Below are 11,508 nucleotides of genomic sequence, written 5' to 3' on the forward strand. Positions count from 1 at the left end.
ACTTCGGCTCACCAAGCGGGCTCATTCCTTAAAAATAGCAGAAAAACTGATGGAAAATAGCGTCTGACTCTAGTAATTAGTTTGCTTTGTTATAGAAAAAAGTGCCGTTGAGTGGTTTGAAGACTGCCAGAAGGTCCCATCTGTTCAAGAAGTATGGAGATGGAATGGTGAGCTGATGTAGGAGTGGGCAAGGGGTACCACAGATTTATATTTTCAGTCTGCTTGTATTTCACATCTGAGCGGTGCCCTTGTGAAATTCCTTTTATGTTGCCATGAAGTTGCGACCGACAGTAATGAGCAGAGAAGTGAGAAGTCCTCTGCCACAGGGCGATGGGTTTGGGGAAGCTGCGGGGGTACCGCTGCGGTGAGGGATGATTTGAAATGAAGCATCATCCAGCTCCAGCACTTCCACAGGGTGACTTCATCTTAATTTTTACATGTAGCTCTGAGCCCTGCTATGTTGGGCTGTTTCGTGCAACGAGGGAAGTTCAGTGAAGAACAGCTAAGGGCCAAGGAACTGATCATTTTTAGCGTTGTTATCCCGTTGTGGTTGTCGCTTTTGGTGACTTGCTTTGCCTTTAGTTTACATGTTATCGACCCGTTACTTGTACATCCAATTTGCTGACGGACCAGCTTCTGTGACCCCCTCCCAACCCACTTTGCTTAAAACGAGCCGGGTTAGCGCAAGCACGGTGAGCACAAAGTCTCCGACTTCACCGTGCCACCAAGCTGAGACTGGGGGTCCTCGTGCAAGCAGGCAGATTGGGAAGGGTGGCAGGCTAGAGCTGGGATGTATAAAAGCAGTCTTACGTAGAAATGACCAGGCTGTTGAGATGTGTTGGAAGGGGACAGAGCAGGTTAGGGTTTTCCACAGACGGTGTAAGCAAGCTGAAAAGGGAGAGTCATTCGTTTTCCTCAGAGGGATAATGGTTGGAGGAAGGGGATGAAATTGAGGAGGGAAAACATAAGCTGAATAATCTTAATCTGATGTGGCAGTTGCTGGAGATGGTTCATGCGCAGCCTTGGAGGCCAGAAAGGCTGGTTTTATTTCGCCTGCCCTGTCTAAGGCAGGCTCTCGGGCTTGTTAGCTTGCCTTTTGAAATGCAGTTTGATTTCTAATGTATTATTTCTGGGGTTTCTAGCATTTGCTAGTTCTAGGAGCTTTTCCTTGCATTAATGCTAAGGCATTCAAAGCATGTCAGCGTGTAGCTGTCTCCTTGTCTTTAGCAAAACCTCTTCCACTCATTAGACTCGGTCCGTGCGCGCGAGCGGATGGCAGGAGCCCTCCCGTGATCAGGGACGTGCAACAAGAAACGACATCCCAGCTTGTCCTTTGTGTTTGGTGTTAATTCTGCTTATGCTGGCCCACTTTCCAATTCGTGGAAAAGAGTATGATCCCCTTTGAAGGAGCGCTGGGCTAGATGGAGTTGCCAGTGGTAAGAAGGGGAGCGTTATCTGGGCAGCCAAGGTGTGTAAAACGGATTAGCTGCACTAGAATTGTGTGGAGCCTGGCTGTGATCCGTACGGCGAAAGCAACAACAAAAATACCTGATAAAACCTTCCCCTAATGAATTATTTCCAGTTAACTAGTGCCGAGTATCTTGTTTTGATTTCTGTTGCAAAATTAGGGACTTGGGGGGGGGGGGGGCACTTTTGCCACTTCCATAATATAATAAGGAATGTAAATATTTGGAAGGGAGCTATCATGAGATCAACAGAGACATCTGTTAAGCCTGCCTTGTATTTAGGGAATATTTAGCTGATAATTGAGATTTAACTAGTTTCAGATTTGAAGACTGCAAATTTTTCAGCAGGATGGACCCTGATTTTAGCTGATAAGGAGGAATTTGCTGGAGGGAGAGGAAGGAGCTCGAAGCTTCCCACAGGAGAGAGTTTTTCTAAGCTCTTTTTTCCCCTCTAGTGCAAACGAGTGTCTCTTCTGATTGAAGTACTAATAACACCGGCAGCTTCTCAAAAACATTATCAGGGCCCTATTTGCATTCCTTTATGCCAAACAGTTGTTTTGTGTGTCTTGTGTTTGCAGTCTTCATCCAACTGTCCTATTTCGTTGGGTTTTTTACTTACGCTTTTTCACGTGCCAAATGGTCGACAAGAACCAGAAAAATCCTGCCTCTTCGCTCCTCCAAAATCCAAATAAATAGCCACCATTGGTCATATATATCTATTTTGCCCAGATTTGCTACCCGTGGCCTCGTCCATCCCATCCTCTCCCCGGGGCATCCGCAGGGAATTGAAGAAGAAAGGCAAGTGTTGGCTTAACACGAGTGGCAATGCTCAGAGCTGTGACATGAGATTTTGTCATTTCAGGGTGACTGCTTTTGAAATACAGACTCGCCTAGCGAAATCCCTTCCTTCACCGAGAGCCTGTGTCTGTGTTTTGCTGGATTGACAGTGTGCACTCTAAAACAGGAGGCAGTTGTTAAATGCACTGGGAGCCCACTCGGTGCCCCGTGAGGCTGGGTTGCGTGTGTGCTCCCAGTTACTGGAAACTTGGGGTGCTCGGATCTGTATTTTCAATTTCAGGCTGTTAGCATTCATCTGAGGGTTTGAGTGTGGTTTTTATTTAGTCCTCACAGGCGGGAGCCCAGTGTTGGGGCTGAGTCGTGAGCAATTCATTCCCCAGCCCCAGTGTCACTTCCAAGGTAGATATCAGGGACAAGGTAAATGTAAATTTTTAATCTACACTCATTTACTGCAAATTATTGCTGGAAGTTCATCCATCTCTATCTTGGAGGACATACATATTAGCCTGAGAATATGATTTTTAAAACTTAATACTCTATTTTTTATAGAAAATTGCTTGTAACTTATTTTACAAATGTTCAGTCAGCTTTTAATGGCACAATTTAGAAACTTGCAAATGGAGTTTGACCCTTTTTCTACAGAGTGGAATCGTCTGAAGAAGTGGAATCAAATAATAAAGTTGAACTGTTTCAGTAATGTTCCTCTTCTCTTCCCCCGCCATAAGACTTTCCTTTATTTTAATTTCCTTACTGAAAATTGAAAGCCATGTAAAAGTTATTTGATCAAACCACAGAAATATGTTTTCTTGTTAAGGAAAAAAAATTCTCTACAGTATTTTTTTTAATACATTTTGAAAAGCAATATGCTGGTCGTATATTACAGAACCTAAAGAAAATTGATGCTGTGTTTTTTAAATTACACTGAATATTTATTGTTCTAGCCATTAGCTTTATGTGACACATTATTAACCTTTCAAATTTGTCGAATATAAGCAGCGTAAATAGAAATAATGAGATGATATAAAAAAAAAAGAAATGTTTAGGTTGAACATCAGGCAATTCAACTTGTTTGTAGAAAGTATTTCCCTCTGAAATTGTCTCCCAAGGGGACTGGTGGTGCGCTCCACACCTGGGTCACCTCGAAATAGCCCAGACAAAGTCCTGGAAAATGCCCTGTTTGTGTAGGAAATCCTGCTAGAGAAGGCGGACTAATGAGATGGCCTAATAAGTCCCTTGCTGCTTTTAACTTCTGTAATTGTTTAAGCTTTACATATATTAAGTACATATCAAAACTCATAAGCAACTGAGATTGCTTGCCTTGTTAGTGCTGGTTTTGGCCAGTAAAGTCATCTGTGGAAAACAGCTGAGAACAGATTTCGCTGCCTCTGGGAACAATGGGGTTGTGTCACCACTTAGCAAAATACCATTAACTTTGTTTTCATCCAAAAAAGGGTAGTCACGGTTTCCAAGTGCTGTCTAACACAAAACCCATGATAGCACTTCCCAATTAGGAACCAAATGCTGCAGTGCACCTTCCTGATCGTGCCCGTTGCCCAGTAAAGTGTGTTAAACCTGGGCGCCAGGCTGAGAGGTCTTTGCTGGTTTCTTGGTGTTGGTTTGACATTTGCACTATCCCGATTCCCAGTTGTTGGGGTTTTTCCCACCATTTCCATTGATCGTAGCTTTGGTGGTGTGGAGGAGCAGTCAAAGGCCGTTGCAGGAGAAAGGTTCACGCTGTTTGTGGCCAGCGGGTTCAGGGAGGGGATTCTGCCCCTCTGCTTTGCTCTGGTGAGACCCCCCCTGCAGGGCTGCGTCCAGCTCTGGGGTCCTCAGCACAGGACAGACACGGAGCTGCTCGAGCGGGTCCAGAGGAGGCCACGAAGATGCTGAGGGGCTGGAGCAGCTCCCTGTGAGGACAGGCTGGGAGAGTTGGGGGTGTTCAGCCTGGGGAAGAGAAGGCTCCGGGGAGACCTTAGAGCGGCTTCCAGTGCTGAAAGGGGCTGCAGGAGAGGTGGGGAGGGACTCTGGATCAGGGGGTGGTGACAGGACAAGGGGTAACGGTTTCACACTGCAAGAGGGGAGATTGAGATGAGATCTTGGGAAGAAATTCTTCCCTGGGAGGGCGGTGAGGCCCTGGCCCAGGCTGCCCAGAGCAGCTGGGGCTGCCCCCTCCCTGGCAGGGCTCAAGGCCAGGCTGGATGGGGCTGGGAGCGACCTGCTCTGGTGGGAGGTGTCCCTGCCCAGGGCCGGGGGTTGGACTGGATAATCTTTAAGGTCCCTTCCAACCCAAACCATCCTGTGTTTCTGTGACCAACTGCACGAAATTGTCGCTCCGGCGCACTCACAAGTACTTCTTTGAGGCCGAGAAGTAGCTGTAGGGAAGGGTGCCTGCCGGCTCGACCAGCTGCAGTTGTCTGTTCATAGCAGAGCTACATCCCGGGCAGCACAGCGTCCCCTTTGCTGACCTCCATCCTGGCTGCAGCCAGAAAGGAGATACTCTTCTGGCTACGCGTTTCTTACTGCTGCTGTGCCTGTTGGCGGGGTGCAAGCGCGCTCTGTGTTTTGGCAAGGGCACGGCTCCTGGCTGATGGGCTCTTGGATGGCAATTTGGCTCGTATGGATTGACCCACCACCAACGGTGAGATCCTCTTATCCCATTAGCTGCGGTCTTTGTCCACACGCTCCAGCAGCTGGGCTCCGCTCTCCCCTCCCTGTACCCCCATCCCGGTGTGGGACTCCGCTGTTCAGGCACCGCGCGGAGCAGTCGCTGTATGCCAAGTGTCTGAGGGATGCACCTGATTTGCATAGATTTGAATAATGCCTACTTTATTGTGCCATTAAGCCTTCAATAAAAAGGAATTGCTTCTATAATTCAACAATGGGTTTATCAAAACACTCAAAAGTCTCTGGCAGAGGCTGATTTTAACCATGTGATGAAAGGTGTTAGGAAGTTTGGGAGATCTGTGTGTTTTGTTTTGTTGTGTTTTGGTTTTTTTTTTAAGTGGGCCATTAAAAGCCATCTGTCAGTCTGAAGCACAAGCACGTAGAATGACCTGATCTCTGCTTCCCAAGTCCACTCCAAACCTTCTTGCCAAAAAGCAGCTTGGGTCTGCAACAGGAGCAGTCAGAAACGGCGCAGGAGGCAGATGTGCCGCAGAGGTGGGGAAGGAAAGGAGACGTGAGCTCCTCTTCTTAGGTTCCCCCCACGAAAATTCAACTTCATGAAGCCAGGCAGCTTCTCCTCAGCTGCTTTGTGCCGCGGTAGCACCTAGATAGGTCCTGTCAAAACACGAGCAGGGTCACAGCAAGGCTAGCTGTGGGTGAGACCTGCCATCAAGACAGCCATCCAGTTGCTTGTTGAACTACCCACGTGTTTTCCTCCCCGTCTGCAGAATATGGTCCGGGGGCTCCACGGCTGGGTTACTCGACATCTCACAGAGGGCACAGTATGCCCTTCACCCCCGGCTGACCTCTTGCTTGCATCAAATCCAACATTCCCGTCACTCGGCGCGTGAGTCATTTCATCAGGCTGCGCTTTGTCTCCTGGCCTGGCGAGCGCACGCTTGGAGATGAGATGCAGGATGAGTCACAGTTCAAAAAGCAGGTGCCCGAACTGGTGCTGTCAAAAATAAATTGGCAGGACTTGATTCTTGTTTGCAGGACTTGATTCGCTGTTACTAACTGCAGCTTGTCTCAGGGAAACGGATGGGTTTGATGGACAATAGACCATCTTTTCGCCTTTTAGATTTAAGATTGGGATTAGCTGCAGCAAGATGATCTTGTGCTTAATTCCTTCCAAATTAGCTTGCAACTGCCTGACAGATTTTTGGATGCATCATCACAGAAAGTATACTTTGCTTCGCAGTGTTAATAGAAACAAAGTTCCCCGTGCAGTGAAATACTCACTGTTTTTTACTGACTCTCAGCTTTTCTGAGCAGGTTGACCAGGGAAGGAACGGGGCTCAGAGAGATGTTCTCCACCCTCAGCTATCCGTGGGGCATCAGATAGATTAAAAATTCACGGCAGCGTGAGGATGAGACTCATCCCCGTGAAATAACACTGAATTCTGGGTGTCGGTGTGGTCAGGCTCTGCTGTCACTCGCTGCCTGTTTGGGGCTCTTGCAGCACCCGTGACACCTACACAGGAGGTCCTCATGGTTCAGAGTGGGATCGGGAGAGCAGAGCAGAGGAAGATGTGTGACCTTGAGGAACGAAATAAAAATGCCATGGAAAGGGAAAGATCGTGCCCACGGGGGCTCATAATGAGAGTTTTCTGCTGCACACTCAGGGTTCATTGGTTGGAAAGGGCAGAGGAGGAGAAAAGGTTCTGCGTGGGGCTGAGAAATGAGCTAAATTACCCTCAAAGTCCTTTCAGCTCTGTGACCGAAAGCTCTATAATGAACTTCTATTTCTTACCATTTTATGATGTGCAGGAGAATCAGTGTGGGTTTGATAATTGACTTTTTTTATTTGATTTTGACCGTTACAGAGGCCCTGAAATGCTTCTCAGGTCACCCATGGTCCAGAGATGCAGAGAGGGACTGTTGGGAGAGCTGGAGAAGGGAGTGTTTGCATTCAGAGAAGAAATTCAGAGCGTTGCTTATTCAGATGAGCCAAACAAAGGCCGAGATGTACCGTAGGGTAAAGCCCGGGGAGAGGGTTAAGGCATAGAAGAACGTCAGATGGATGAATAAATTTAAGTGGGGAAGAGTTGAGGTTAGAAGAAAGTTTCTGGTGTCAGAGCGTTGAGATCCAGCAGAGTGGAGCCTCTGGAAAGGTCTTAGAGAGGTGATGGCATAGGCTGAAAGTGTAACTCCTTTTAAAGCAGATCATTGCACTTTTATGTGCAGTCACCTGCGTAGCGAAGGGCTGCATTCAGTGACCGTGAGAAGTATTTTCCAGCCTCCTGTCTCTGCATATTGACCGGAGAATGATGAGCTTGCTGCTGAGCATCCCCGTGACATTGCAAAGTGTGCTGGAGTAGGGCTGCGCTGAACAGTTTGTGTTGGGGAAGGAACAGAGTTGCAGAAGTGTTTTGATTAGAACCACAGGATGGTTTGGGTGGGAAGGGACCTTAAAGACCATCCAGTTCCAAGCCCCTGCCCTGGGCAGGGACACCTCCCACCAGAGCAGGTCGCTCCCAGCCCCATCCAGCCTGGCCTTGAGCCCTGCCAGGGAGGGGGCAGCCCCAGCTGCTCTGGGCAGCCTGGGCCAGGGCCTCACCGCCCTCCCAGGGAAGAATTTCTTCCCAAGATCTCATCTCAATCTCCCCTCTTGCAGTGTGAAACCGTTACCCCTCGTCCTGTCACCACCCCCTGATCCAGAGTCCCTCCCCACCTCTCCTGCAGCCCCTTTCAGCACTGGAAGCCGCTCTAAGGTCTCCCCGGAGCCTTCTCCTCTCCAGGCTGAACACCCCCAACTCTCCCAGCCTGTCCTCACAGGGAGCTGCTCCAGCCCCTGCTTGTTTTTGTGGCCATTAGTCCATAGGAGTTAAAAGCAAATGCATTAGAAGGGTCCTACAAAAGAGAATGGTTTCTTGGCCTGTTCGGTCGCTCTTTCATCCTTCTCTTCCCCCCCCCCCCCCCGACTTCTGCTCTGCTTGATCTTCGCTGCCGAACGCTGAGGATGAGCGTGAGCGCTGGCTGTGACACCCAAGCGCCGTGCTCCAACCTCTGGGATTTAGCAGGACTGTCCTAACAGTGGAGCAAAAGAAAATAAACGCTGTGCTCGGCACATGCTCCCCCCCCCTCCCCATACGCCAGAAGTCCGTGGGCTGTATTTCTGCAGTTGCCTTCCCTGTGCTCTCTCCATTACCTCTGGTAATTGAGTCGCCTGTGGGATATAGCACCAGGGTATGCTTCGTTACCTTGTTGGAAAAGCATTATTTGGAGTTTGATCCCTTTGTTGGGGGTGGGGAGAAGATGAAGAAATCTGCAGTCGTGAAGCAGGCAGGCGGCAGCGTACGCCGTTACGGCCTGTAGAGTACGGATTTATCTACCTTGCACAGACTAACAAGTTGTTGGTGCGATCATTACAGTAAATATAAGATATGAAAACAGGTTTAAGTTTCATTTTACTTGCTGTCGTCTCTTTTTTTTTTTCTTTTTTATTGAGCAGCAGTAATTTAATAGCATTGTTTGACTCCTGTTCGGGTTTTTTTTTGCAGTGTCGTGCATTGTATTGAGTTTCTGGTGAACGTTTAAGTACAATTTTATGCCTAACAGAAAAAGCAACAATTATTTCATTAATACCGGGGTAGAATTTGTCCATACTAAACAAGAAAACAGAAACCACTGAGCGTATCAGGTAAAATAGTGTTTCTCAGGTTTTTTTGCTTATGTGCAACAAAAGAAGGCACTCTTGTACCTGTACTCATAGGTGTAGACTTGCGTCCTCTCCTTACTCTTGTGCCATCCCACAATAATGCTGATCGTGTCTAATTCTGTGTGGGGTCAGGGCCCGGCTCAGGTAAGAACATATTTGAGTTTCTGGGCTGTGCTGTTGCGTTTTTGTCTTTCTCATGACATATCGAAACTGTCTGCTGATCATTCAAATAAAAATCTTTACAGGAGCACGGTGGGAGGGGAGTGTTGGAAGACGCTGAGGGTCAGCAAGGGATCCAGTCCCCTGCTCTTCTAGGGTGGGAGAGAGCTGTCTGCCCATCGTATCGTCACAGTTATCAATTCACGTTTTATCTGACAGCTCTGTTTTGTGTCCGTGTGTGAAATACTGGTATTCAAAGCAAACAGGCTTCAGTAAAGCACGTTGAGGGTCGTCCATCTTAGGATACGACAGGTCACTGAAACCAGACTCAAACCCAGGAGCACAAACGGGTCCTCTTCTCCACTGAATCCTCTGCTTTCCAGTTTAAAAAAGGACAGTACAAACCAGTAGACTTTCTAAAGCACTTTCAACTCCCAGAGCAACCAGTTACCTAAGAACATAGTCTAGAGGACCACTGGAAAATCAACACAACCCCTTGGGAAAGACCAGAAATGAAACAAAATCGGGGGAACACAGCTTAAAGCGAACAATGGTGAAACAGAGAGTGGTTTGGGGGTGGATGTTCTATACCGTGTTAACGTGTGCAGAGCTGTGAAGGTGTTACGTGGAGTTAAACTCAGGAAATCGAAGTCGAACCACCAAATCACAGTGGTCAGACGTGCCAGTATTTGTGATATGCTGGTGATGGTTCAAAGGGGGAAAAAAAACCAACCCTGAATCGTGTTGTTTAGCATAAGCTGCTCTTTTGTTGCTGAATTTAGGGAGAAATACAAGCTTTGTGCAGTGCTTGACTTTTTAATAGCTGGATTTTTATTAAGCGAACGTGGGTTTTGGCAATGACTAGGATCCTGATTGTTACGAACGTTGGGTTTAGCTTTGCTGGAAACTTGCCGAGCGCAGAAACATGGTTTGGTTTGTGCCCTGAAGCTTGTACGCTCTGAAAAAGACGGTGCTGGGGGAAGAAGGAGGGTGCAACACACTGTGTAACACTTGTTTTCTCCTCTTCCTTCCCTCGCTGCAGACTGTACCAAAGCCGATAGCGCTGGAGCCCTGCTTTGGGAACAAAGCAGCCGTGCTCTCTGTATTCGTGAGGTTGCCTCGAGGACTTGGGGGTATACCACCACCAGGACAGTCAGGTGAGGAATATCGATGTCTCCGCTGGCTTGGTGTTAACTCTGAGCTCCTTCCCCAGCCTTACAGAGTCACTGTACGGTGTCAGGCTTGGTCCCATGCTAATGCTGAGGAGGTGCTCAGGTTGTTTTAAGCTGGCTACCCTGGGTCCTGCTGGCTTCCAGCCTGAGGTTTGATTCAGTTTCTTGGGTCAGTTGATAGATGAACATTCGATATTTGCATTACACTTTTAATTTGTGGCTGGGGAAAAAGGGGGATCTGGTACAGACAGCTTTGCAGTAGTTACTTAGGAAAGTAACTTGTCTCCCAACCTGTTCCCCTTCATTCCCAACTCGATTTGTAGACAGACATCAAGTCCTTTCGAAGCATCCATGCCCTCCTCTTAGCAGCTCTGGACAGAGAAGTTTTCTCCATCCAGTTTCAGTTTTCCTTGTTCCCAACCCCTTCTCACTTCAACCTGCTCGCGGGGCTCTGAGACCATCCCCTGGGCACTTTGTGGTTTAACTGGGGTTTCTCCAGTGCTCGGTGAGCATGGTGAAGCGGGGGGTCTTAAAAGAGGATTAGCTGGGTTTGAGATGGGATGGTTTGCTCGTGAGCTCTACTGAGCTAAATCCCAGATGGCCAACGGTGGTTTATCTATGGATCTGCTGGGAGGAGACTGCAGAGATGATGGATGTCCGGGAAGGGCCGTGAAACCTCCATGTACATGTGCTTTGAGGATTTATTCTAGCCCATCTACCAGTGCAGAGAAAGACACCTCCCTTCAATATTATGGGTTCCATGTCCATTAATACCCACGCTTCTTATTGCTGGCTTTTTCTACTGGAGCTGCTTTCAATAAAACGTGCAGTATTTAAAAGCTTATTTCGGAATAACTGCTGGAGTTTAATCTCTTAAGCCAAAATGCTTTTGTAGTTTGCTTTTTTTAGGAAGACCTCAAAAAGTGATACTGATTTTGTGGCTCGGAGGGCTTTTCTCAGCAGCGGTGGAAGGGTTTGTTTCTGTGACTCTCTTGTTCCGTGACACTTTTGTTTTGTTGCCTCAGGTCTCGCGGTGGCCAGTGCACTGGTGGACATTTCACAACAGATGCCAATTGCCTACAAAGAGAAATCGGGTGCAATACGAAATCGGAAACAGCAGCCCCCTGCACAGCCAGGAACCTGTATTTGATGCATGGACATCAGAAACTGTCTAGGGTTTTAAACAAAATGGAAAAGTAATACCGAGGAGGAAGAGGAGAAAGATTTCCAAGTTGTGTCACAAGAGACTTGAAGCGCTCAGCAAAAACACAACTTCCTTGAACCCAACTTTTTTCTCTCATCTACGTGATAGTTGGCTTTCTTTGACAACTGCTCCACTTAAGTTTTACTGACACGTGGCTTCAGATTGCTCCTTTGTTTTCATCGAGTTTAAAGTAAAATAATTTTATTGCAGGTCCAGTAACATCCGATCGCCACCATTCATGGTCAGTGTAAATAGAACGGTAGTCCAATATGAATGACACTCAGGTTTATACATGGAAAGTGCTTTGTAGTTCATGTATTTATCAAACTGTACAAAAAGAAAAAGATGCAGTGTTTACAGGTGTCGGCTCTCAACCCATAAACA

The 11,508-nt window shown here is 47.6% G+C and overlaps 1 protein-coding gene across 1 annotated transcript in view; it reads left to right on the forward strand.

Moving 5' to 3' along the window:
- The window catches only part of ATRN (attractin), a 154,250-nt gene extending 142,742 nt beyond the window's left edge, over positions 1-11,508 (forward strand). Inside the window, exons 28-29 of the mRNA XM_086464912.1 lie at positions 9,791-9,905; positions 10,946-11,508. Of these exons, the coding sequence (XP_086321038.1) occupies positions 9,791-9,905; positions 10,946-11,070 (240 nt within the window). The 3' untranslated portion in view covers positions 11,071-11,508. The remainder of the gene's footprint in view (positions 1-9,790; positions 9,906-10,945) is intronic.

This window comes from Leptosomus discolor, chromosome 4, assembly GCF_034619465.1.
Source record: "Leptosomus discolor isolate bLepDis1 chromosome 4, bLepDis1.hap2, whole genome shotgun sequence".
Taxonomy (NCBI): domain Eukaryota; kingdom Metazoa; phylum Chordata; class Aves; order Leptosomiformes; family Leptosomidae; genus Leptosomus; species Leptosomus discolor.